At 44.4% G+C, this 25,839-nt stretch overlaps 5 protein-coding genes across 9 annotated transcripts; 4 read left to right on the top strand and 1 right to left on the bottom strand.

Annotated features, from left to right (window-relative positions):
* The first annotated feature begins 2,043 nt into the window (after positions 1-2,043).
* Positions 2,044-4,144, top strand: LOC101753302 (pheophytinase, chloroplastic). Its single transcript, XM_004953554.3, has 6 exons — positions 2,044-2,310; positions 2,396-2,512; positions 2,649-2,787; positions 2,958-3,128; positions 3,224-3,479; positions 3,581-4,144. Exons 1-6 carry the CDS (start codon positions 2,223-2,225, stop codon positions 3,959-3,961), a joined length of 1,152 nt encoding a protein of 383 aa, XP_004953611.1. The 5' UTR covers positions 2,044-2,222; the 3' UTR covers positions 3,962-4,144.
* A 207-nt stretch (positions 4,145-4,351) lies between these two features.
* On the top strand, positions 4,352-6,445 carry LOC106804117 (probable pinoresinol-lariciresinol reductase 3). Its single transcript, XM_014805748.2, has 5 exons — positions 4,352-4,598; positions 4,683-4,817; positions 5,216-5,453; positions 5,570-5,773; positions 6,191-6,445. Exons 1-5 carry the CDS (start codon positions 4,401-4,403, stop codon positions 6,349-6,351), a joined length of 936 nt encoding a protein of 311 aa, XP_014661234.1. The 5' UTR covers positions 4,352-4,400; the 3' UTR covers positions 6,352-6,445.
* A 40-nt stretch (positions 6,446-6,485) lies between these two features.
* Positions 6,486-12,137, top strand: LOC101786762 (replication factor C subunit 3). 4 transcript variants are annotated; one of them, XM_022826400.1, is made up of 13 exons: positions 6,486-7,009; positions 7,258-7,394; positions 7,563-8,845; positions 9,128-9,238; positions 9,327-9,359; positions 9,835-10,003; positions 10,091-10,272; positions 10,522-10,658; positions 10,772-10,867; positions 11,064-11,133; positions 11,243-11,317; positions 11,399-11,444; positions 11,713-12,137. In XM_022826400.1, the coding sequence occupies exons 3-13, from the start codon at positions 7,586-7,588 to the stop codon at positions 11,769-11,771; spliced, it is 2,238 nt and encodes a 745-aa protein (XP_022682135.1). In that variant the 5' UTR covers positions 6,486-7,009; positions 7,258-7,394; positions 7,563-7,585; the 3' UTR covers positions 11,772-12,137. The 4 variants fall into 4 exon arrangements, with proteins under 4 accessions (XP_022682135.1, XP_014661232.1, XP_022682134.1 ...); XM_014805746.2 differs by lacking the exon at positions 7,258-7,394; XM_022826399.1 differs by lacking the exon at positions 6,486-7,009 and having other exon boundaries at positions 7,017-7,394.
* An 825-nt stretch (positions 12,138-12,962) lies between these two features.
* LOC101786092 (soluble inorganic pyrophosphatase) lies at positions 12,963-17,162 on the top strand. 2 transcript variants are annotated; one of them, XM_004953548.3, is made up of 9 exons: positions 12,963-13,116; positions 14,753-14,845; positions 14,993-15,021; positions 15,607-15,672; positions 15,950-16,057; positions 16,135-16,200; positions 16,412-16,532; positions 16,610-16,691; positions 16,829-17,162. In XM_004953548.3, exons 2-9 carry the CDS (start codon positions 14,755-14,757, stop codon positions 16,869-16,871), a joined length of 606 nt encoding a protein of 201 aa, XP_004953605.1. In that variant the 5' UTR covers positions 12,963-13,116; positions 14,753-14,754; the 3' UTR covers positions 16,872-17,162. The 2 variants fall into 2 exon arrangements, with proteins under 2 accessions (XP_004953605.1, XP_004953606.1); XM_004953549.4 differs by lacking the exon at positions 12,963-13,116 and adding an exon at positions 13,650-13,808.
* A 460-nt stretch (positions 17,163-17,622) lies between these two features.
* Positions 17,623-20,970, bottom strand: LOC101785690 (ornithine carbamoyltransferase, chloroplastic). The gene is made up of 5 exons (XM_004953547.4): positions 20,608-20,970; positions 19,540-19,874; positions 18,795-18,926; positions 18,416-18,691; positions 17,623-18,056 (listed from the first exon to the last, which is right to left on the bottom strand). Exons 1-5 carry the CDS (start codon positions 20,801-20,803, stop codon positions 17,874-17,876), a joined length of 1,122 nt encoding a protein of 373 aa, XP_004953604.1. The 5' UTR covers positions 20,804-20,970; the 3' UTR covers positions 17,623-17,873.
* Between the last annotated feature and the right edge of the window lie 4,869 nt (positions 20,971-25,839).

The following is a 25,839-nucleotide window of genomic DNA, read 5'->3' as shown; positions in this document are numbered from 1 at the left end:
ACGTGCGCTCAGAGAGGCGCCCGTGGTCCATTGCATAAACTAGTGCTTCGCGGTTCGCGCCGAGTAGCCTCTTTTTCAAGCGAGCTGCGAGCGCTAGCGAGGCCCCCCCCGGGGTGCGGCTGGTGCCATCACGAGCTCGCCGTCTAGAGATTCTGAACTGGCACGAGGAGCAGCAGTAGCAGCAGCTGCGCGCTGTTTTGCTGCTGTTCATCAGAGCTGAATCGTGCGTGCTTTGCTTGCAGCGCCTTCACATGTGCACCACCGAATGATCCTCCACCGGTTGACGGTTTTAAGGCTGCGAAATGTCCCAAGTCTCGAACGATTGGAATCTCGCAAGGAGGATTTGCCTTGGAGATGTTCAGAGTCAGAGCGTCGCTGGCTCCTGAAGATCCAACTGAAATCCTGGCCTGATCTTTTTTTTTACCTCCCTTGAGCATTTCTATGGAAAAGTTAAAAGACACTATTTCTGTCTGTATTTTGTTTCGCAGGTAGTACGTGTGAAATGTGTGATGCGTGCACTTCGCTTGGCGGCTCGGAACACCTATCTGTCTACCGGAAGAAAGAAACGTTACATATCGCACAGAGCCCAGGAAACGGCCCACAAATCAAGATTAGCCCAGCGAACCAGCTACTCCACCCACCGTCCGTTTACGAATCGGCTTTATCCCATAAAACTATAGAAGCATCAGTAAGCTGGTTTGTTAATTATTTTTTTATGCGACATGTGGTCAAGATGAGGATAGCACGTGGGAATTTAGAAATATTGTCTTGAGCTATCAAACGAATATCTCGTTAGCCCCTTTTTTTTGTGAGGTCGGACCGAGACTAACCAAATGCATATTTGGATTTACCATCGTGCTTTTTTAAAATGGTTCTAATTCAAGGAAACACTTTTAGGTGTTTCAATTTTTTTTAAAAAATCTTGATTTAACCATCTAAGAAACATATTCAACAGTCTAGTTAAAATGTTGAAATAGTATAAACATTAAAAATGTTGAAACGAGGTCGAGAATTCAACATTTTGGAATACTATATTCAAACAATTTTTTAAACCTACTTCAACATTTTTAAAATACTGGTTCAACATTTATTGAGATTTACTCCATTCCAAATTGTAGGTTGTTTTAGCTTTTCTAAGACGTACACTATATCTATATGCACCTAGAAAAATCAAAACAACCTGCAACTTGAAAAACCAAAACAACTTGCAACTTAGAACGGATGGGAGTAATTCAACATTTTAGTTCAATATTTTTTTATATTCACCAACTTTTGTTACGCTCATTATGCTGCGATAGTTCATTATTTTCAACATTTTCTTCGACCTATTCCAACATTTTCAAAGAATAAATTCAACATTTTGAGAAATGTAGATAAACATTTCCGAAAAAAATAGTTCGGTTTTCTTCTTCTTCGTCAGCAAGGTGTGCCCGGCGGCGGCGCACGCAGCGTCCGCGGGTGGTGGCGCAGGATGAGCAGCAACGGCGCGAGGGGCAGCAGCACACGCGAGGCCGCGACGGCAGGTCGGCAGCAGGCAAACTGCATAGCGGCGCAGGAGGCAAGCAGCAGCTGGCAACAAGCAAGATGCAGCCATGCAGGGCTGCAGCAGGCAAGCGGCAGGGCGGCAGCAAGCAGCATGCAAGCGGCATCAAGCTCAGCGCCACGCGCGACGGCCGTGGCGGCGTGGGCGGCAGCAACGAGTGCGACGGCCGCGGCGGCGTGAGCGAGCGGTAGCGGCGGCGCAGCAAAGCAGGGGAAGGAGCGGCAGCGGGGTGTTAGGGTTGAAGGAGATGAGGACGGAATCCGACGGACGTGGTTATTTGCACCAACCTCAAACATTGAAAGTTGCTGAAGAAAGAAAAATCTTCCGAAGATGGATAGGATTTCCGCTCGGAACCATGCCGTGCGTGGCCCAGCCGCGGCCGGCGAACAAGGCCCAGGTGCCGTTCCGACAGATATTTCTTCGGCAGCGGGGATTCAACAGCCCAGGCCAAGAAAAAACCTGGCCGAACCGCACCGTTGCCGACTCGCCTCCTTCGCAAGCAAACTCTTTTGGCCCGGGCGCGTCCACGGCTACCCCATCGCGCGCCGCGCCACGGCGGACCACACGATCCCCGGCGCAAGCCCACAAAAACCAACCGACGGGCGAGCCTTCCCCCGGTCTCCTTCCTCTGCTCCGGTGCTTCCATCCCTCTCCAGAAGCCTTGCCTGCTCCTCTGCCGATGCCTGTCGCGTCCGTGGCCGCCCTCCGAACCGCCGGCGGCTCCGGCCGCTGCCGCGGCGCGGGTTCCCCGCAGGTCGGCCTCAACGGTGGGTCTCTGCCAAGTCCACGCCACCTCCTGACTCTGTTGTGGTTATCGCCCAAGACTGATCCTTTGGGCCCGGCAATTGGCAGGGGGCAGGTTCTTGATGATGCAGAGGAGGGAGCTGGTGACCAAGGCCGGGATCGCGCTCGCCGTCTCCTGCTCGATGGCCACCTCGTCCCCCGCCTCCGCCAACGGCTCCGCTCAAGGTACCTGACCCTAGCTCGACGTCTCAACATTCGAGACGCTCTGAAGTCTGAAGTCTGAACGATGCGATTTGGGAATATCAAATTATGTCTGGTGTCTGTATCTTCAGAGACTCGGTTTCGCCTGTTGTGCGTGCAGGGCTGGAGGTCTTGCCGTTCAAACCGGACGGGTACAACTTCTGGACGTGGCGGGGCCGCCGGATTCACTACGTCGAGCAAGGCGCCGGGCAGCCCATCGTGCTCATCCACGGCTTCGGCGCTTCCGCCTTCCATTGGAGGTATGTTGAATTATGGGCCAAATGAAGCCTCGCACTGAAACAAGTTCAGTTTACGAATGTTCTGTAAGGGGCAAACATTTTGAGCTGCCTGCAGCGACACTGCGAGGCAGAGACAAGGTGAATAGGTGATGCATTGGTACTAGTCTGTGACCTGCTGTGAATCGATTCAGGTACAACATCCCTGAACTGGCGAAGAAGTACAAGGTGTACGCCATAGACCTGCTGGGGTTCGGCTGGAGCGAGAAGGCGCTGGTCGACTACGAGGCCACCATCTGGATGGAGCAGGTCTCCGACTTCCTCAGGGAGATCGTCAAGGAGCCAGCCGTCCTCGTAGGCAACAGGTACGCCGCGGTTAACTCAACACACCTACTTCAGTTTCAGAAAATTCAGACGGTACAGCACATGCCTGAATGAAAGTGAACATTCGATCGATCAGCCTGGGAGGATTCACGACGCTGTTCGCGGCGACCGAGGTGCCGGAGCTGGTCCGGGGCGTCGTGCTGCTCAACTCCGCCGGCCAGTTCGCCGACCCCAACAAGCCGGCCGCCGCGCCGGCCGAGGAGGAGGAAGAAAGCAGCCCGCTGTCCAGGTTCGTCGTGAAGCCGCTCAAGGAGGCCTTCCAGCGGGTGGTGCTGGGGTTCCTCTTCTGGCAGTCCAAGCAGCCGGCCAGGGTGGAGAAAGTCTTGAAAAGCGTAACGTGACTCGAGCACGAGCTGGTTCTTCATTTGCCATGCCAGTCGAGGTTTATCTGACTCAGATCGTCGTCTGCTTTTTTTTAAAAAAAAAACTGCAGGTGTACATTGATTCCAGCAACGTGGACGAATACCTGATCGGCTCGATCACGGCGCCGGCGGCGGACCCGAACGCCGGCGAGGTGTACTACCGGCTGATGTCGCGGTTCATGTCGAACCAGAGCCGGTACACGCTGGACCGGCTGCTGGGGAAGCTGGCGTGCCCACTGCTGCTGCTGTGGGGGGACCTGGACCCGTGGGTCGGCCCGGCCAAGGCCGCGCGGATCCAGGAGTTCTACGCCGACACCGCCGTCGTGCACCTCCAGGCCGGCCACTGCCCGCACGACGAGGCGCCGGAGCAGGCCAACCGGGCCCTGCTCGAGTGGCTCGCCGCCATCGACGCCCGCGCCAAGCCGGCCGAGCCCAGCCTCCAGACCGTCTGATGATGGATCAGGGTTCAGGGGCCCAGGGCTGATTTTGGTGGCCCGTGTGCCACAGTGCCAGTGTAGCATACTAGAATATCTTGTATAGCAATCCAGTAATTCATACGGTGATTTCCATGTAGCAATTGGAGAATTGGGTTCTTGAATGAATGATAAGTGATCGATCAAAATTCAGGATAAAAATGTATGAATTTCGCATAAAACAATTTACTTCGAAATATAATTAACAAAAATTCTCTGTTAAACGGGCTAATCATTCGGCCACCAACCCTCCATCAGCAAACACTTGCTCCTAAACTTCGCTCCAAAGCCGTCCGATCAGCGAGAGGTGCTGAACCAACGGTTCTTGATCAGATTCGATCGTGAGGTAATCACTTGGCCAAACGCCAGGCGTGTTGCCAATCACGCCGTGGATCGCATCGAACCGAACGGGGCGGCGATGTCGGAGGCGGCGGGGGCGGGGGCGAGGAGCCGGGTCCTGGTGGTGGGCGCCACCGGCCGCTTCGGCGGCAGCCTCGCGCGGGCCAGCCTCGCCGCTGGACACCCCACCTTCGCGCTCGTCCGGCCCAACCACTTCGCCCGCCCCGACTCCCCCTCGCTGGAGCCACTCGTAGCCGCCGGCGCCACGCTGCTCGAGGTAAACGCGCGGCATCCCTAGTCTCTTCTGCTCAACTAGAGCGTGGTTCAATCCGCTATAAGGCTTCGCTTGGGTGTGGTTCAGGGGTCGCTGGAAGATTATCAAAGCCTGCTCAGGGCAGTGCGGCAGGTGGACGTTGTCATCTGCGCGGTGCCTACGAAGCAGGCGCTCGAGCAGAAGCCCCTTATTCGGGCGATAAAGGAAGCTGGATGTGTGAAGGTGAGCTTGCAAGCCAAATCCATAATGCATTTCCATTTAACTGGGTTACATTTCTAGATTTTCTGTGAACCTGCTGTCATGCCATATCAAAATGTTTTAGTGTAATGATTTGAAAATGGAAACATGCAGCAAAATAGATGGCTATAGTTGTTAATGAAGGGAATGAAATTGGTTTTGGCACTATGGTGGTTTCTGATTAATCATATTGGGAAACTGGAAAGGAGGTCTCTGTGGTCATATAACTGGCCGTGTGTTAGTTTTTCACGACATGTAGGAGGGGCATTCTGGATTTTTGGAACCTTTTCTTTATGACTTTTTCCACTAGAAAATTTATTGCTACCATTGTTGCATTGGGAAGCACGAGGCATCGCTTCTGACTTTTCAGTGATTTCTTGTAGAGATTTATTCCGGCTGAATTTGGACTTGATCCAACAAAGGTTCAAATTTGTGACATGGATTATGGCTTCTATGAAAAGAAGATTGAAATCCGCCATTTGATCGAGAGTGAAGGCATTCCTCATACATACATATGCTGCAACTTCTTTATGCGGTATTTGCTTCCTTCACTGGTGCAGCCAGGCCTAGCTGCTCCTCCTAGAGATGAAGTTAAGATATTTGGTGAAGGAAACACTAAAGGTCTGATAATATTATTCACTTATCTTCTTTTCGGTCCGTTTTCTGAATTCGGGAAAAAGTAAAAGGCCATTCGACATGTGTATTATATTACCTGAAGGAAGAACATTTCTCTGTAGGCGTGTTTGTTCAAGAGGGTGATGTTGCTCAATTTACAATATGTACCATAGAGGATCCCAGGACACTAAACAAGACGTTGTATCTGAGACCTCCAGGAAATGTGTGCTCAATGAATGAGTTGGCTGACCTCTGGGAAACAAAAATCAATAAATCCCTGAAAAGGATATGTATAACAGAAGAGCAACTCCTAAAAGAAATCCTTGGTAAGTTAAAACCACTCAAGGTTAGGTGGTAGCATTTCTGTTACTTTTTTAAACCCCTGTGTGTCCGTGTAATTTCTTCAATACAATCAATGCTTTTAGTTACCATCGTAACATTTAATGTACTCCAAGTTTGGGGAAGTTTCTGATGCACTTTCCTGCACTGTGATATTTTATAATTTGATCAGTACATTTCATTCTTTTTATTACCTTCACCTGAATAGTTGCAAATTTATACTTGTATATGGGATCATGGAGTAGAAGATTGTTGCTACCTCAACAAAGAAGAATAGATTTGATGAAAATATTAAACTGTGAAGCCTCTCCTTTTCTGATTGCAATTTGCAAATTATCTCCTAAAAGACATTTGTTTCATGTATTACCATGCATTCTCATTCTTTTTTTTCTTTCTCATTGCAGATGCGCCATTTCCCTTGAAGATGGATTTGATTTTTATCTATTCAGCATTTGTTAAGGGTGACCACACATATTTTGAAATTGACCCTCTGATTGAAGGAACTCAACTGTATCCCCATATAAATTATACAACAGTGAGCAAGTACTTAGATACACTAGTTTAGAACATTGACCTATTTACATCTTTCTTGTAATTCATAAATGATGCCCTTTCAAGTGGAATATTGAAAGAAGTGAAGAGTGATGAATATCTGTCCATCTTTGTCTGAAAGTGAATGCGGTGATGACATGACAAATTTTGATCCTACATATATGACATGATCCCTGGGCACGTGTGAATCAGTAACAGGCTCATATCCAAGCCACAGACAAATCGCAAACAAATAAATACTCACTGATGATTTAGCAGACTTCTCAAACTTTCATTACTGAAGCCTGCAAGGTTTACAGAATTAGAAAATAGTGAGAAAGGATAGAGATCAGTATTAGGGAGTCATAGTGCAATATTGTATAGCTGCTGGGTCCTACATAAGCTGTCTACTTTTAAAAATATGCCTTTTGTTCCTAGGAATAGACGATGGTTTTTTTGGAATAAGCAGCCTAGGTAATGGGGAAGAATGGCTGCTTCCTCTCTTCTTCTTTGGTTTCTTCTACCCTTGGTGGAGTAGTAGAAGAGGACAAGAATGCCAATAGAGCAAAACAAAAGGCATCTGTTTCGTCTTTCCCTCTTAGTTGTCTCCTTATAACTCTTGCTTTTGTCCTTCGTTTGGACCTCCAACTGTGGGGTGGTTGAAGAATGACATGCTGTTCTTGATCCTTGAGGTAACTACTTTCCTGTTTCATCTTTGATTCATTTATTTGATGAGGATTTGCATCACATGTTTCCTTATCCCGCGGATTGCAGCATCTTAATAAGAATAAAAGGAATGATGATTTGACTCTTTATACTTTATGTTTTGTACAGTTCAGTCTCAGTAACTAAGATATGTGCTAAACTGCTAATCCATCATCCATCAATAATTGTAACCTTGCTTATACATTAATATGGATCTAAACTTAGACATTAGCAGGTTGTCTACTTCAAATCATGACACAGAGTATGAGCATGTCCTTGCTTTTAGCTTTATGCCAACCTTTGTGTTCCATTTAGTAAGACACCATCCTGGTGAATAGCATGGTTCAGATCCCACTGAAGATGAACGAAAAGGTGAATTTAAATTTTTATAAACTCCTAGCAGTGTTGCCCATGATGGGTTTTGTTTGCTTTAGTAATTTAACTATGCTGACATTTTCTATCTTTAGTTATGCTTATACTTTTATTCTATTCTATTTTATTTTGTCAATATTATAAGATTGCAAATCTTGTGAACCACAGGATTTCAAATTCAAGCTATAAATATGCTATCTGCAGAGAGCAACTCACGGCATAATAGGCACTCTCGCAATGATTCTTCCATAAAGCACAAAAGTGGCTATGAACCTTCAGACACAGAGACCGAGTGGCATGAAAGCCCTTGGAACGATGGAGTATTAACATCAGAGAGGACTCGTCTTCCTAAAGATCCTGGTAGGAATGGCCAAGTTGGTATTAGGAGGCAAAACATATCCCCTAACCGCGCAAGAGATTATAATGTTGAGAAAACTTCAAACTTGAGGTACAGTCGTACACCTCCCCGAGTAACAGAACAAAGGCGCCAACCTTCTTCACATGTGTCTGGAAAGAATGAATCACGTAAGAAGAATAGCCGGACGCCTCCCAGATTTCGTTCCTCTATGGAAAGCTTTAGTAAATCATCAATCAAGGCAAGGTTTTCGCGCAATCGATCAGTTTCTACACCAAAACTACGGCCACAAGAGAAGGAACTACCTGCTAGAGCTCCTGCATTTCCTGGCACTAATTCTGTCTCAACATATCCAGCCAAAGAAGCTGTTGACAATATAGAAGAAGATTCGCATGCAGAAAATTGTTCCCGGGAGATCAACTCAGAAAATTGTTCCCGGGAGATCAATGAGTTGATCGCAAATGGCAAGTTGCCTAATTCCAGATATAATGAGTATGCATTTACAAGCACAGAGTCGATACCTACAGGTGACATCTTCTTCTCCCGCGATTGTAGGGCACCACTAGAGAAAACATCAACAAAGCATAGCAATATTGACGAATCACTTACCATGCATCCAAATGCCCATGCTGAGAATGGAGGTGTTACTCAAGAAAATAGCAGTAATTTAGGCCAGCTGTCACAATTTGTTTCAGCCCAGACAGGTCTATCGCGTACAACTACAAAATCCAGCTATGCTACTGGCCGCCATTCCCAAATAAGCAGCACTACCACTTTGAGTAGCCCGTATAGTGGTGGCAGATTAAGTGGAGAGAGTGGAAAGTTTAGTGATTTCACTGGGAAACTAGTTGGAGGCGTCGTGAAATTCACATCTAGCAAAGTGCAAAATGATGCTTGGCTTCCATGCATGACCGGCAAGGCATGCCGGAAGCCAAGAACGCCAAACAACAAAACAAAAGATGAATCTGAATCAAGTTTCATTCAGAAGGCACTTGTTGTTGAGAAGATTAGACTTTTGTGGGCTGATAAACATCGTCCACGTAATTTAAATGGATTTACTTGCCACAGGGAGCAAGTTCAGCAGCTTAAACAATTGGTAATCACTCGAGATCTTTCTTAGATAAAATGTGTTTTTATCCATTATAAATTTATACTTTTTTCTTTAACAAAGTATCTGCGTTCTGTTTCTGAAATTTTCACAGCCCAAAAAGTTTCCTTTCAGTTCATCCTGCCTGCCATTTTTTTAGGTGTAGACTAGAATTTGTTAATGAGTGTGCCTAATTGGCATTTGCATGGCCATACTGTTCTGCATGTTGTGGTCCTAGTAATTTAAAGCTGGTGCTCTTGTCTTATAAATGTTAGTATCCTGTTGTGACAGGTCTCCACGGAGTTTTGCCCACACATCATTTTCAAAGGACCTCCAGGATCAGGAAAGAGGTCTTTGTGCAGAGCTGTCCTCACTGAGATATTTGGTGATTCCTCTCTGAATGTACAAACTTAAATACTGAATATGGAAAGTTCTGTTAATATATATACTATGTACAGATTTCATCAAATATTTGTTGCGGCTTTTTCAGGTCTCTCACTATTTGAAGAGCTGCAATGGGCAGGTTTGTTCTGTCATTAATGGCTATCAGTCAACATTTGAACACGTCCATACAGTATACCATGTTTTGCCATTACCTTTTAATTTTGAGTTAGTTTCACAAAACCACAATATTTGCACCTAACTACCAAGGAACTACAACTTCAATACCAGTTTCACAGAACTACAACATTTTGCATGGACCCACCGTCATTATGTGGATGAGATGCGGGTCGCTGTGAAACTAAGGGCACAAGTAGTTGTAGTTTTGTAAAATTGGTCCTAGAAGTTGTAGTTCCTTGACATTTAGGTGCAATTGTAGTTTTTTAATTAACTCTTTGAGTTTACAATAGCCGAATAGCATGCCCATAGTTGACGTCAAAAGATCTTTGTCATCGTTCCTTTTATTCAACGTTAGTGTTTTTTATTTGAAAAAATCACCACATAAAGTAGTTGTGTTTTATGAGATTGAGCGAGCTAAGGCTTCCATAATTTTGCAGGGATCTTCATCTGTGCCCATTCTTGTGCCAGTGTCATCAAGCAATCACCATGTGGAACTCAACATGAGGTCTCAATCCAAGAACGCTAGATACGCTTTGATGACTCTAGCAAATGAAATGTCAGATAAGCGTAAAATCACTGAACCAGTTTTGAGAAAGAACTTTAAAGGTATAATTCATGCTCTGGAATTCTGTAACATTCTTGAAATGCCATTCTATTTGAACTATTCATAACATGATTAATTGTTCTTTCCAGTAATTGTTCTCTATGATGTTGATAAAGTCAGCGAGAATAATCAGCGGTTGATAAAATGGATACTTGATTCCTCCTCTGATGCTTGCAAGATAATAATGACTTGCCAGGATGAATCTAATCTCATAGATTCTATAAAGAGTCGTTGCAAGCTTATTACAATTGGTGTGCCCAGTACACGTGAGGTGAGTTCACTTCAGTTATAAGCCAGCCCTTACATGTTAGCTTTCATCAACTATCTAAGTCCCAAATTCAGAACACATGACTACATGAGATAGCTATTCAACTCTAGCATGTTATTTTGCTTGATATGATCTTTATATGTGATTTATTGATGATCTATCTTCATATTGTGAAGCATGGGCAAATTTCCACTCTAGTATTTTGTTAATAGTTTAGAACAACTTACTAACATTTTATTTTATTCTTGTCAGATTGTGGATGTCCTTACTTATATATCAAAAAGAGAGAGTTTTGATCTTCCTTCAAGTTTTGCTACTACCATTGCAAGTCAATCCAGACAGAACTTGAGGGAGGCCATACTGGCGTTGGAGGCATGTAAAGCCAACAAGTACGATCGTAGTATTTCTCTGTTTCTGTCTTGTGAAAGTTAGTTCCTCTCAATCTAATATCGCAGTTCACTATTCTCTGATTTTTTTTTCTGTTTCCCTTTCAATTTACCAGTTATCCCTTCATTGATGGACAAGCTATACCACTTGGATGGGAGGAGGTTCTGGAGGAACTTTCCGCAGAAATTTTGGATGATCCTGCTCCCAAAAGGTGTGACACTATCTGTCATACATTCACATTGCCCTTGGAACGAGTTGCTCCCACCACCAACTTCACATTATAGCTTGTGGTGACTTTGATCGGTCACTATGTACATCAGTTTGTGCATGCGTTGCACACAGAAATGGCATTGAACTGTGTGATTGTATCTTATAGATTTGCATAACAGATGAAAAATGTTTTGTAGGTTATTCTTGGCACGAGGCAAGCTCCAGAAGCTCCTGGTGGAATTTGTACCTCCTAAGCTAATACTCCAGGTAAACTATGCGAACCGGAGATGAAAAGTTTCTCTTTGTGCTTCAGGATGCTTTTGTCTCAACAGAACAATAACCACACATATGAATATCACTCCTGAATCTCTTGCAGAAGCTTGTAGAACTCTTCCTGAAGGGGATTCAGACTAGTGTGAAGAGGGAGGTCTACTACTGGCATGCCTACTATGTGAGTTTGCTCGTACTTCGAATTTGCATGCACTTTACGTAATGAGCTATGTTAATGATATATGAGAATAATGAATTTCAGGATAAGCGGTTGCCAGTCGGTGCAAGTGCTCTGCTGAAATTGGAAGGTAAGCTGCCATTTTTTTCCTTGTATTCAAATAATCACTACTACTATTTAGTATTCTGATACACAGTTAGCTAAGTGCTAGGGAAATATGGATCTAGTTGGAAGGAAATTATTAGACTTGGTTCTGGATCAATGCTGATTTTTGCTAGGGGAATGGCATATTGTCACTTGTTAGCATATTTCTGTGTGTTCCATGGGCTTTGCAGATTGCTGCGATTCCTGGAAAGTTAACGGCAATCTGATCCCTTTTCCCCCCTTTACTTCGGCAGAGTTTGTTGCCAAGTTCATGAGCATCCACCGCAAGAGCTTGTCAGTCAGCTCACAATGAGTCCAAGATTCCGGAGATGGCGCGGTGAAAATGTGAAAAGGACGGAACAACCAAACGCAAGCACGTCCGAATGTGGTTCAGCTGTGTCGAAATCCTGTCTGTGTTATCACCTATCGGTCATTGACTCATGGTGCGTCTTTTTCTGGTTCCATGGTACTATGGTCGTACGTCCTGTCTGTGTTGTGCAGTTGGTATATGGTGCATACCCTTTTCTTTTCTTTTTTCTTTTTTGCCTCCGCATAGCCACGTGCATCATACTATGAATATGGACATCGAATAAGTGCCTATACCTTCTCTAGTGGCAACGCGTTGTTGCAAACATATGCTCGGGAGACATAATACGTAATTTGTTGTTGTATTGCGAAATTGTGAATACGATACATCATCTAGCAATCCACCACACTAGGGGTGCTAGTGTGGTGAAGGACTCTTATTTAATCTGATTGACAAATTTAAGAATCGGATTTCATAAGAATCGGATCATAATAATATATAATTTTGAATCTGAGTTGAATTATGAATGAGGTACGAGGGTCGTGATTCATTACCATCCGCTACGACACGTGTTTTTTTGTGTTTTTTTTTCTTTTGAGAGGGGAAGCCGACACGCGTACGTGGAAGCCGCCCCAGGGCCTAGGCGCGCAGGTGACACGAATCATACACGAGCCCACCATGGCTGCGCAGAGCTTTGGCGGCCCAGTCATTGAGGGCCCGCCGACGGCCTGCGCAGAGCTTTGGCGGCCTGTGTGTGCCTGTGTGGCGGCGTGGCGACGCGCGTCCGGTTTCTTCCCTTTGCCGCCGCCGGCGTGCCGTGGACCCGTGGTCCCACCCCGAAGCTCCGGATTCCGGAATGGAGCCCGAGACTGTACGGACGGGCGTCGGCGTCTCCGGTCCACGCCCGCGGTGGACGAGGTCTACCCACGCGGGGGCGCCCGATTCCCCGTATATTCCCCGGCTCGTGGGGAGTGGGAGACGCGAGCCGGGAACCAGATGCGGTGCGCGCCTCCCGCCCTTCCCCCCACCCCAGCTTCCCCACTCCCCGCTGCTTCCACTAATGCGTTATCCCTCGCCTGGCGCGATCCTTGCCGTCCACGTCGCCTTCGCGCGGCCATCGGACGGCCCGCGAACCAGGGGGACGCCCGGGGCCCACCCGTCCTCCCCCTCGCGTCACGGAAAAGCAAAAGCTGGGCTGGGCTGGCTGAAATATCACGTTGATTCGTTCGAGCCCCTGGCGTTGGACAGCAGCAGTAGCAGCAGCAGCGGACTCGAGGCCGCTCCCTCCGCCACCTCGCGCTCGCCTGCCTGACGCCTCTCTCCTCCGCGCTTCCGCCACCGATCGGCTCCGGTGAGTGGCGAGGCCCCCCTCCTCTCTCCCTCGATCCGGCCGGGTGGATCGGTGGCCGCGTCGCCGCGCGCTTGCGGTTTTGATGGCGTTGGTTTCTTGGGGGCGTCGTGCTGTACGACAGCATTTCTCGGTTTCTTGGGTGCTCGGGTGCCTTTTCTTGCTTGGTGTTTGATTTATTTTACCTGCCGTTCGCCCGTTGGAGCCGTTTGCTTCTCCTTTTCTGCTTCTTTGGTATGCTCTCGTGTGTTTGATCTGATGGCGGTGTAGTTTGTGATCAGATGCTGGCGGTGTATTTTTCTCTCTACTTTTTTCTTCGTTTTCATGAAGTTGAATGATTCGCGTGCCTTCCTTTCTCGCTTTTTATCCTGTATTCTTTCCCATTCTTTTGCGTACACTTTGGTGTTCTTCAATACTCTTTATTGCTATCAAGGACAACGCTAGCATTTTTCTTTTTCGGATTACCGTATTATGCGAACACGTTTTGCGATCGACTTATTTTGGTTCGGATCTGCTTCGATTTGTTTTGGATTAGGTCATTTCCTCTTTGTGTGGTGTTCCTTCGCTCTCCTTTTCGAGCGTCCCTTTCTTGTTCTGTTGAGTTCGCTACAAACACCAGAAGTGTAGAACCACTGCAACCTCGTTGGCTTTCCCCCATCTGCTATACTTTTCCCATCTGGGATGTAGTTCTAGCTGTGAGCATGTGTTTCTTTGTACCGGTTATACTTGTGAATGATTCCTATATTTGCAAAATGTGGTGCCGCAGTTGTTTGGGTCCAATATTTAGGATACTGATGTCATCTCCTCGTATTTGTCTTAACTTTTGACTAAGATCATGGTAGCTTCGATTAATTTGTTGTGATCCTTCTTTCTGCTGCTTACGGCTTGCATAGAACAGATGTACTAATCTAACCGCGTCCTGTGGCAATCGCATAAACTAATTTCACTTGGCATTGTTTAGTGGCCTCTTTCTTTGTGCTGTTTGAAGTTACTTAGAAGGCCACTTTCCGTTTGGCTTTTTCTGTATCTGTTTGCCTTTGAACTTACTCAGGAGAAAGAACTTTTCTGCGTTCCCAATTTGTTGGCTGTCCCTGCTTTAAAAGTTACTAAGTACTCAGTCCCTGTTCAGACCTCCATTTTTTCTCTCTACATCTTTTTGGATCATGTTCAATGTGTTTGTAAATTATTTCTGCTGACATCAGAGCAAGAAGCCAAGAACGTCTGTGTTCCGTTAGTCACTTGGTTGTTGGGATCTTGAAGTGGTGGTTAATTTTGGCGTAAAATTGCATACGTTTGCTAAAGTCTGGTTAGGCATTGCGTTTTGATCTTCAGGCAATAGAGATTGGAGTGATCCTTGTTCTGGAAACTTTAAAATTGTGTACTCTTGGACAAAGTCCACTGAGATCAGTGACAGTGGGCTAAACAGGATTATTGAGATGGGTAAACTGGTAAAGTTGCATGTACACAGGAAAACAACGCTGGTTTTTGTAGTAATGATGCACATAATCTGACTTTCTTACACTATTCATGGAGCTCATACTTAACCTTACTTTGTTATACTATTTAGTTTGCCTCCTATTCCTATTGTCCCTGATTTAGATTAATTTTTGAATTAATGAAATTGTTTTAAATCATGTAGCCATGGCTGGAACTCCTGTTCTCAATGAGCGTATCCTTTCTTCCATGTCCCAGAAACATGTTGCTGCTCACCCGTGGCATGATTTGGAGATTGGTACTAAACGCTTATCTCTGTTCAATGATACATCATTTTGCTATGTTTTCTTAGACTATGTTATTGTCACCTTTTCGTTCCCTCATGGATAAAATACCAAAGTGATTTTATGTTTCTTTGCCTTATCGTATGCGCCTTCAAATGCAGGACCAGGGGCTCCTGAAGTTTTCAACTGTGTAAGTTAACCTTTTACTACTAAATTTACAAATAATGTTGTTCTGAATTCTGATCATACTGATGGACACCAATTTGAAGCTTTATCTTCACACTTACATTAAGCCTCATATGACAGCATGAGGACTGATATTCCTGGCCTGTTTAGCAGTCTTGGACTTCACAATTTATAAACTCCAGATACATTAGATCTACTGATTTTTGCTGGGACAATAGAGCTTAAGTTATATTGCAACAAATCAATCTCATGATATCCCTACTTGTACATCATTTTTGGCCATGGTATGAATATATGATCTACTGGTTCAAAAATATCTCAAACTGTCCTGTAGTACAGAAATATATGATGCACCAGTTCAACCATGTCTCATTTTGTGTTACTAGGGTATGCTTATGTTCACCAATCAGTGGCTAACCAGCTGTGCCTGCATACTAGTAGATAGCATCTGTTGCAGACTGGACTTCTTTATTTACCTGTCTTTAGATGTGGTGCTGAAATAAAGCATGTTGGTAACCTATCTTTCCCTGTACTTGTTTTATTCCTGTAAAGTGAATTTGCATTGCACGTCTTTTTTTTCAATTGCCAGGTGGTTGAGATTCCTAGAGGCACCAAGGTTAAGTATGAGTTGGACAAGGCATCTGGTCTGATCAAGGTGAGGTCCCATGTCATGTTGTTTGAACGTGTTTGTTAATTTGGAACAATATTGCCGAAATATAGTTGCTGTGCCTAAAATGTGCCAAGAGGGTAAAACATTCCGTCAATTAGCAGTGCTCCATCCAAATGTAGTCTTATATTTCAAAGGAATAAAAAAAAGGACACGTCTTAATAATGTGTAGATTAGTAACACCTTGGATTGTGGTGGTTTTCTTGCTGCAACATCATGTTTTTCACATTGACAATAATAAATAATCAGAGATTTTTTGTTACAGGTTGATCGTGTCCTTTACTCCTCTGTTGTTTACCCACACAACTATGGTTTCATACCACGCACACTCTGTGAAGATAGCGACCCCATGGATGTCCTCATCCTGATGCAGGTATCTGATGTATGTAACGTTTAGATAGTGTTCCATTATCAGCTTTACTCTAACATCGCGTGCTCTTTTTCTGGCAGGAACAAGTTGTTCCTGGGTGTTTCCTGCGAGCTCGTGCTATTGGGCTCATGCCTATGATTGATCAGGTCTAGTTTCGCCATCAGCTTATTGCATACTCCGTTTCACCTTAGGCTATGGTTTATTGCCTCGTGCTCTTGCATGTAATTTGAGATCTGCTGATGCATGAGCTTTGACCAAGCCAGCGTAGGGCTTTTCTATGGAATGACAGTTCTCCTAGTAATTCTATCTCAAGGCTTAGTTCTTACATCTTATTTAATCATTGATCAAAATCACTAGGGTGAGAAAGATGATAAGATCATAGCAGTCTGTGCTGATGACCCTGAGTACCGTCACTTCACGGACATCAAGGATCTTCCTCCGCATCGCCTTCAAGAGATCCGCCGCTTCTTTGAAGATTGTATGTTCTAGATTGTATACAAGCTCATCCCAAGTGTTACAACTAGTCTAATTGTTAAAAATCTGCTGTGTTGACAGATAAGAAGAATGAAAACAAAGAGGTTGCAGTGAATGAGTTCCTCCCAGCAAAAGATGCCATCGAGGCAATCAAGTACTCCATGTGAGTTTTCTTCCCCATACTCGGGCATAATATGATGCTACTCTATACTTTCTTCGATACTATTTTATACAACGCGATAATTTGCATGATACCAAAACTGATCCATTTACTGAACCATTTTGAATGTTATGCTGCAGGGACCTGTATGGCTCGTACATCATCGAAAGCCTGAGGAAGTAATCTATAGCTGCTAGATTGCGGATGCTGCATGATTTACTGAGCAGCTCATCGAGAGTACGAAGTACCGTGGTACAACATATGTTAACACGCACGGACTAAAATCATGGCAAAAGGGATATTACCTTATTGTTCATGTCGAGACAAGCAGCAGTGCCTTTGTTTCCATTATATATGCCGTGTCAAGTCCAAGCACTTGACGTTTGCTGAAATCTTTGTCGTCAAACCAACATTTGACAGAACGATTGCGATTGCCTGATAGAAAATCACTGATACATAAATGCCTTTCGCTCATCTTCGCCGTGTGTTTCGATGTACCATGAACATTTCGTATGTTTTCATTCCTTGTGTTCAAGAGATGCTCAGGATTTGCCGTTGGTAACTGAAAGCTAGCTAACTAGTTCAGCCTGCACAGAAGATGCTTAGGAGGCCATGTTTAGCACAACTTCAGCCTGCACAGAATCTAACTAATGGGTTGCAGAAACTACCTCGCAATTTCACTCAGCTTCTGCTTACAGGCCATCGCAGAGTTTTTAGAGTTCTGCATGTTTCAGTGGAGAAACAGCAGCTGTCAGACAGGTGTGAGTTGCCTGTAATTACCCTTATCAGACTGAGTACTGTAGCCCCGAAGCTATAAGCATAGGAAACATGGGCTATTTCAGATGATGCTTCAAGGCTTGTAGACCTCTTATAAAACGCCAATATTACTTGTCAGGTCCCATAGGAGCAAGTCACTGAAACTGACACAAAACTGTGATTCGCAAATGAAGTATACCGCGGAAGTTTGTGTTTTTATTCAAAGATTGCAACCCTTTCACAGTACAACAAGCTACCACCTGGTCGAACAATGCGATTCATCGTAATACAGTGACGTGTTCGAAAACCGCTATCCCACAAGCCTCCAAAGAAACTCTAGAGCTTCAGCGCTAAAGCTGAAACAGCCTTTATCCCTCAGTAATGCCCTAGAATTTAAGAAAGGTGTAATAGTGGTGTGCAAAAGGGGTATTAAGCGCCCATGACATGAAGCATGATGGCATTCTGAGCGTGCATCCGGTTTTCAGCCTGGGGGAATACGATTGAGTTGGGAGCCTCGATGGCACCGTCTGTCACCTCCACCCCTCTCTCTGCAGGTAAACAATGCATGAGGTAGGCCTGTGGACCAGCGATCTCCATCATGGCTTCATCCACCTGCAAGAAAGGGTAAAATAAGTGTGTTAACTGAGGGCCACCATATCTGCAACTATCATTACGGACGGACCAAAACAAGACATCTGCAGAAGTGTTGCTTGTACACTTCACCATCACTAGAGCACCATACTTATTTTTATGAGATAAAGGCTAGTATTATTCTTGAACTGTCTGAATGTAAGAACACAAATGATTACTTTTCCAGTTTCTCGTAAATCACCATATGTACCAGTACCAGCATATGTAGTTCGCGTCCAGTAAGACAATAATGAATTCTAATAAGCATCTATCAACCAATCAGTGCAACCGACATGAGCAACAACTTATGGTGTACTCCTAAATGAGAAAAATAGACAAACCGTGAATCCTTGGAACTTCTGTTTTCTATAATCAGCTTCTTCCTTTTGGCCCATGCTGGCCCAGACATCTGTATAAACAACGTCTGCTCCCTTAACTGCCTCCCTGGGATCATTTGTTATTTCAATTTTACTGATTCCAGCACTCCTGGCGATCTCCACTGTCTTTGCATCTGGTTCAAATCCCTCGGGACAAACGCATACAAAGTGAAAAGGAAGTACAGCAGCTAATAGAAGCCATGAGTGCACAATATTGTTCCCGTCTCCAACATAGACAACCTGCATAGCAATTGAAAATGAGAATTGGTCACATCCCAAAAACTTTGAGATATAAAGAAAAGGAGCATATGCAGCTACTGCAATGGTACATGTAATAATCTACCTTTGTGTTTTCAATACGACCAATGTGCTCAATCATAGTAAGTGCATCAGCCATTATCTGGCACGGATGGTTGTAGTCGGTGAGGCCATTTATTACAGGTACAGATGCATATTTAGCCAAGTCCAGAATATCCTGCCAATACCAAATGGGAAGTTAGGGAGATAATGTTTAGATGCCAAAAAGAAAGGGTAACCAACACTGAATGGAATTATTTTAAGATTAATGCATGAAGGCAGAATGACAACAGTAAATTTGGAAGATCAAGTATCTCAGTACATGTCAACAAAACATTATGATTGCAAAGCAAACAATCAATCAAAAACATTAAATATTCCCTTGAAGCATTCAGTAAGATAATTTTCAATATACTATCAATGGATATAATCAAACCAAAAAGATCTTACTAACTGCAAAGATAATGATATCAGCTAAAACACATCATGCATCCATACACCTACCAAATTGGCTTCTAGATTATTAGAATTAACATACTGTTTCAATAAAAGTGTAAAATCTACAATAAAATGAGGCAGGTACTTCATATTAATATATTTCAGATTGGGAAAATCTTGCTTTAGCTGCCAACTCTCATAGTTTAGAAGCAGATATCTAAGACTTGTGCTCAAGCAGCATGGCAAGGCAGATCAAATTTGTAAGAAAACGATCCAGAATATGAGTACTAGCAGATTATGTAGGTAAAAGGGTCAACCGTAAAAAATCTTAATCATGAAATTCAAGATCATACCTGGTGAGCAAAAACTCGAGCCATAATCATGTCATTATAGCCAGAGAGTACTCGAGCAACATCACGAGTCTCCTCGCGCTTGCCCATTTGGATATCATCAGGACCCAAATAGATAGCATGTCCACCAAGCAAGAAGAATCCTGTCTCAAATGAAACACGGGTCCTCATTGATGGCTTGGCAAAAATCATCGCCATCGATTTTCCTTTGAACGGTTGGAAGCTCGTGTCTCCAGATTTTATCGCTTTCTTAACCTCAAGCGCCCGATTAAGGATCTTCATGATTGTATCCTTGTCAAAATCATTGATATGAAGGAAATCCTTAGGAACCTGCTTGGCTGCAAGAAATTGCTACAGTTAGAAGGAAAGTGGGCTTCGCATGAAATGCTACTTCCTATATAATGAAAGCTCCCTTCGATGCCTAAAACATTTGAGTGCATATATGGGTATGAAATGATCATTCAGAGTTAAACCAAAGTCAGATTGGTCGTCCCTGTACATTTTACACCGTGTCAAGCAGCAAAACTAAAACCTTTACAGTAGGAACAGCTCAATGGTGACGCGAAGCAAAATCAATACACTATGCACAAATCATAATGTATGCTGAGCAATTCAAGGAAAATGCAGTGTTTAGTAATTCATGTATGTGTATCTCAACATGAGCATTTTTTGTCAGTCTAATGGCTATACCAAAACAGAAACATGAACATTCGCCATCAGTCTAGTGGCTAGCATAGCATCCATTCTATATTTCTAGTCAAAAGTTAAAATAAACCTGCTGTTGACTTTTAAAAGCTATCGGCAAATCCACTCCAGCTAGGACCCAAAGTTAGCCACAAACTGAAGTACTCGATCACATTTGATTGCCCCGAATCAACAAAATCAACAAGCCTCGCAGTTTATAGTTTATTGCATCTCACGGCATGGTTACTTCAAACTAATCGGATCGCACAACCGCACCGCGCACTGACCGGCGGCCATATCCCCCGGCAGAACCCTAGATAGCAGCGAGCCCCCAACCCGGAAACTAGTCGTAGAAGAATACTCCAATGCGGCATTAGAATCCCTTACCATCTTTCCCCGCGGCGGGGGACGCGGCGGGAGTGGACACGGCGGCGACCGCGACCCCGCGGCGGGCCACGGGCGAAGCGGCGATTGGGCGCGCGGTGCCCGGGGCGAGGGTGAGCGGCTGCCGGAGGCGGGGGGAGGGGAGGACGAGGTGGCCGCTGGAGCCGGAGATAGCCGCCGCCGCCGCCGCCGGCGTCATCGCGGGTGGCACGCGTGCGATGGACTGGGGCGCCGAGGCAGATGGATCAGGACAGGCGGCAGATGGATCAGGACAGGCGTGATGGATGGCGGGGTGGGTGTGTGAGTGTGGGAACTAGGGATACTGGCGTCTGGCGGTCGCCGGCGTCTGATACGGGTTTGATACGGCTAGTCTAGGGTTGAGCGCGTCGGCGAGGACACGAGGTCACGCTAGTATTCAGTAAAATATATTCGAGGCTCGCGACCCGCTCGTATTCGGTTCGTTTTAAGTTTGATTCGAGTTCGGTTCAAATTCTAAACGAGTCGAATTCAAACTCGTACGCTCGGGGTGATCAGCTGTCTCTTGCGTCACGCCGGCACTCTCCCATCAGGCTAAATAAGAGTAATCACGTATGCTAAAAAAAACAATCGAGTACTTGAACAGGTACATTCCAGTACATCATCAAAACATTTTATCTTAAAAGGCTTTATTAAGGGGTGTTTGGATACGAGGTGCTAAACTTTAACAGTGTCACATCGGATGTTCGGATGCTCGGATGCTAATTAGGAGGACTAAATATGAGCTAATTATAAAACTAATTGCAGAACTCTGTGCTAATTCGCGAGATGAATCTATTAAGCCTAATTAATCCATCATTAGCAAATGGTTACTGTAGCACCACATTGTCAAATCATGGACTAATTAGGCTTAATAGATTCGTCTCGCGAATTATACTCCATCTGTGCAATTAGTTTTATAATTAGTCTATGTTTAATACTCCTAATTAGTATCCAAACATCTAATGTGACAGGTGTTAAACTTTAACACGATGTTTCCAAACACCCCCTGCAGATCCAAGTAGTATACCGCATTGGCGCTGGCGGTGCTTAGATCTTTTCTCGACGCAACCACCACATCCACGTCACATACAAGTATTATATGCCAAGCATTCATGTATAAACGATTTTGACATGATAAGCATCTTGTTTTTCCTATGTGAGAAAAAGTCCCCATCTTCTCTCTGCAGCATCTCCTATTTTATATTTTTGCAGATTGCACTGTACAAGACCAAAATGAAAGTAATACAATTTGCAGCTAAGGGCAGCTCGGTTCGGTTGGTTCTAACAACCGAAGTCGAATACAACCAGCGTTAGCACCCTGCTGTGTGAACACTGGTTCGTAGGGGCCCACATACGAGAAAAATTCGTTCAGTCTTCCTTCACTGGTATGCTATTTTATTCCGTTGAGTTGAACTTTAGAGGGGTATCCAGAGGGGTGTTTGATACGAGGTTTAGCAGGATCATATCGGATGTTCGATACTAATTAGGAGAATTAAATAGAACTAATTACAAAACTAATTGCATAGATGGAGTCTAATTCGCGAGACGAATCTATTAAGGCTAATTAATCCATCATTAGCAAATGGTTATTGTAGCACCACATTGTCAAATCATGGACTAATCAGACTTAGTAGATTCGTCTCGCGAATTAGACTCCATCTGTGTAATTAGTTTTGTAATTAGACTATATTTAATACCCCTAATTAGTATCAAACATCTGATGTGACGGGTGCTAAAGTTTAGCAGGAGGTATCCAAACATCCCCTAACTCGAGTTTGTTTTCTATTCTAACATGCAAAGGTCGGCTCTCACAGTATTCTCAACTTGACCTTTTGTGCTGGGAATCGATTTCGGAGCAACACTGGAGCTGGCCTAAATAAAGTTCAGGTGAAATCCGAGGGCTGAGCCCAAGTATCTATGTATGTGTATAATTGAAAGGATTAGAATGTCAACTAGAAGCTAGAAGGAGGTGAATAATCGAATCTGAAATTTATCATAGCTTCAAATATATTTATCAGCAACTTCCAGAGTTTCCGCAACTTACGGAATTTCTAAAGAAATCTTCGGATTCTCTGGAGATTAGCAAGAATTCACTTACAACCTATGATGCTTGACCAAAAGTAGATTGACGAATATAGTTTAAGCAACAGAGATACTGAGCCTGAAACACCAGATACAAAAGAGCTAGAAACCTTCTAGAAATGTAGATTGAGCATAAACTTTAGAAATGGACTCTATACTTGACCAAGTAAATGAATCAAAAGTAGCAAGCACAAGAGATACAAGGATTTATTTACTAGAGTTTAACTCCACACTTGAAACTTATGTCTCCGTTGAAGAACCTGCGAAGGGTGGACTTTCACACCTAAACCATTTTCCTCACTCTAGCGACCACAAAGATCAAGCTAAAGTCACTTATTCAATCATCAGGGTAATACAAACTTCTCGGGCTCTCCACAAGCTTGGATGCTCCACGAGCAACACCTAGCTGGCTAGGAGCTTGAAGCTTCAAAAGTAACAAACACAAAATCGACCCGCTCAACGAATAACAAGGTGCTCAAGAGATGGGAAATCAGCTCACTAGCACTCTCTCTTGCTCTCCCTTAAATCCCCCACTAAATCTCACCAAGAAGGCAAGAGGGGAGTAAAGAGGGGCTTTTGAATGTTTCTGAACAGCTCATGTCGAAGTTAGGTCAAGAGAGTTAATGTGGAAAGGGGTGAGGGCTATTTATACCCCTTCACAAAAAACTACGCGTTGGGGCGACAAGTTCTGAAGAATTTCTGAACTTTCTCCTGAAACTCTGGAGCCTTCGGAATATTTCGCAACGAGATGGAAACTCTGGAACTCTCATATTAGCACCATGTTAAGTGTATCTCATGTGAAGTGCAAGGGCAAAAGGTGTCTTTTATAGGTTGATTAGGTCATTTTCAACACTTTTTCAACATAAAGTCCTCTTAAAAGTACGACATTCCTAAACTCAAATTCAAATCAAAATTAAATTTAGTCTTCAACATATGCCTTGTTCATATTTCATTTCCTTTTTTAGGGCTATCCAAAAATGCTACATGTCATCTGATTTTTTTATACCTGCTCATGCACTTAAAAACTCATTAGTCACCTAAGCTTTGTGTCATTAACTTACCAAGATCCATTTAGAGGACCAAGATACTTTTTCAATGGTCTAACAGTTAGGGAAGGGAAGGAAGCCCATTAGTAATCTTATTATCCACCAGGTCCATTTAGGAAAGGAGAAAGTCCGTACGCAATATGGGAATAGCGAGTTTAGTATGTTCGAGTTTAGATCTAGTCACCCCGTTCCAAATTGTTTAACTTTTCTGAATATATAAATTTTGATATGCGTCTAAATATATACTATATCTAAATACATATCAAATACTATGTACGACTTTATCATTTGGAACAGAAGATGTGCTGTTCAACCAACTTTCAATCCTATGGTAGTTTCCTAATGGGCCGGAGAAAATTAAATATCGTGAAACAATCCTCGTGATATATGCTATCCTATGGTAGTTTCCTAATATTATTATTTAAACGATATGCTAGTGCATCCATGTGAGTTTGTGCGAGCACTTGTATATACTCCTTATGTTTCAAATTATAAATTATTTTAATTTTTTTATAAATATATAATTTTTACTATGCATCTAGATTCAATATATATATCCAAGTGCATAGCAAAATTTATAAATTTAGAAATACCTAAAATACTTACAATTTGGAAAATTGTAATTGAGGGAGCCAATATATATCAAGTGTATAGCAAAATTTATAAATTTAGAAATACCTAAAATACTTACAATTTGGAATTGAGGGAGCATTGTATATCTACATCCCACCTCGGGACAATTTAGTTTGGTGATAAAGAAAGAACTTATAAATTAAATATCGTTGTTCACGCTTGAAGATAAATAAAATGAACCACCGTAAAATCTTATTGAAGAGACCATGCAATTAGATTTTGCTTTTCTTTCTCCCGACGACAGTAGGAGACATGATATAACGTGATAACGTCAGGAAGACCATGTAATTTACATATTCTCCCCCCTTATCCTTTCCTTTTTTTTATATAACATAACATGATAACGTCACGAGGACTTGTTGCACAAGAAGATTCTCGGCTCGTGCCTGACCGGCTGACTTTCCGATTGAACTATAGCGGATCGCGTCTTCCACTCTTCCTTCAGTTGCATCATCACCCGCAGACTCTTCTCTTCTTCTTCTTTTTATCTCCGTCGTTTCGATCACTGAAAGCATCACCACCTGCAGTCTTGACCAACAGAAAACACCAAACCAACCGGACGGCTCACGACGTGTCCGGAAAGATATCTGTTTCCCTCCCGCGCACGAGAAAAGAGCCGAACCATCCACGCTGCCACGCCTGGCCCCTGAACCCCCGCGTGCGCCAGCGCGTGCGTCACGTGGTCAACTGGACCGAGCCCCGGGCCCCTCTGCCAGCGCCCCACGCGGTGCCGCGCGGGAGCCGAACCGAACACCCCAACAACCCTTTGCTCACTGCAGCTCGCTCCACGGGTCGTCCATCCCCGACCGATCCATCCTGATCGTCCCATCCTGTCCAAAAGCCGCGCCAACCGAACACAAACCCCTCGCGCCCGTGCCGCGTACCCCACCGAACCAGTGACCCCACCCCACCAGGCCCACCATCCAGGCAGTCCCCCACACGGCCACGTGCACGACGCCTCCCGCCTCCCGCCTCTCCCTTTCTTTCCCTCCAAGAACAGGGGAGGGGAGCCGCCGCGCCCACCCGACGCTGACACCGGGGGCCCAGCGACCGCGCCGTGGAAGGTACGCAAGGGATTGGGTGCGGCAGCTTTCGCTGTTCCTTGCCCTTTTCTTTCGTGTTCTCCACTCCCCTCGTGGCCTCCTCCTCCTCCGCGCAGTAATAAAAAGGGAGCGGATAAATAAATAGATCACTCCAGGTAATAAATCCCGCAGCAAAAATCGCGCACCTTACCTTCCCCCCACTAGTCTCCCCCCTACCCCTCCGCGCTTGTTGCCTTGCGCGGCTCGCCTGCCTGCGGGGGTGTTTGGGAAACACTTGTTAAAGTTTAACACCTGTCACATCGGATGTTTGGATGCTAATTAGGAGTACTAAACATAAGCTAATTACAAAACTAATTGCACAGATGGAGTATAATTCGCGAGACGAATCTGTTAAGAAATATTGTCTTTCTAGA

The sequence above is a fragment of the Setaria italica genome, chromosome I (genome assembly GCF_000263155.2).
Source record: "Setaria italica strain Yugu1 chromosome I, Setaria_italica_v2.0, whole genome shotgun sequence".
Lineage (NCBI taxonomy): Eukaryota > Viridiplantae > Streptophyta > Magnoliopsida > Poales > Poaceae > Setaria > Setaria italica.
This window is presented reverse-complemented; position numbering and strand designations above follow the sequence as displayed.

Coding starts and splice junctions, on each gene's coding strand:
- LOC101753302 (XM_004953554.3), top strand. CDS start 2,223: ATGCCTGTCGCGTCCGTGGCCGCCCTCCGAACCGCCGGCGGCTCCGGC. Junction 2,788..2,957: donor GCTTCCGCCTTCCATTGGAG/GTATGTTGAATT, acceptor GAATCGATTCAG/GTACAACATCCCTGAACTGG. Junction 3,480..3,580: donor TGGAGAAAGTCTTGAAAAGC/GTAACGTGACTC, acceptor AAAAAACTGCAG/GTGTACATTGATTCCAGCAA.
- LOC106804117 (XM_014805748.2), top strand. CDS start 4,401: ATGTCGGAGGCGGCGGGGGCGGGGGCGAGGAGCCGGGTCCTGGTGGTG. Junction 5,454..5,569: donor TGGTGAAGGAAACACTAAAG/GTCTGATAATAT, acceptor ATTTCTCTGTAG/GCGTGTTTGTTCAAGAGGGT. Junction 5,774..6,190: donor ACTCCTAAAAGAAATCCTTG/GTAAGTTAAAAC, acceptor TTCTCATTGCAG/ATGCGCCATTTCCCTTGAAG.
- LOC101786762 (XM_014805746.2), top strand. CDS start 7,586: ATGCTATCTGCAGAGAGCAACTCACGGCATAATAGGCACTCTCGCAAT. Junction 10,273..10,521: donor GTGTGCCCAGTACACGTGAG/GTGAGTTCACTT, acceptor TATTCTTGTCAG/ATTGTGGATGTCCTTACTTA. Junction 11,134..11,242: donor CTCCTAAGCTAATACTCCAG/GTAAACTATGCG, acceptor AATCTCTTGCAG/AAGCTTGTAGAACTCTTCCT.
- LOC101786092 (XM_004953548.3), top strand. CDS start 14,755: ATGGCTGGAACTCCTGTTCTCAATGAGCGTATCCTTTCTTCCATGTCC. Junction 14,846..14,992: donor GTGGCATGATTTGGAGATTG/GTACTAAACGCT, acceptor CTTCAAATGCAG/GACCAGGGGCTCCTGAAGTT. Junction 16,058..16,134: donor ATGTCCTCATCCTGATGCAG/GTATCTGATGTA, acceptor TTTTTCTGGCAG/GAACAAGTTGTTCCTGGGTG.
- LOC101785690 (XM_004953547.4), bottom strand. CDS start 20,803: ATGACGCCGGCGGCGGCGGCGGCGGCTATCTCCGGCTCCAGCGGCCAC. Junction 19,875..20,607: donor CCCCGCCGCGGGGAAAGATG/GTAAGGGATTCT, acceptor AATTTCTTGCAG/CCAAGCAGGTTCCTAAGGAT. Junction 18,692..18,794: donor GTCGTATTGAAAACACAAAG/GTAGATTATTAC, acceptor ATTGCTATGCAG/GTTGTCTATGTTGGAGACGG.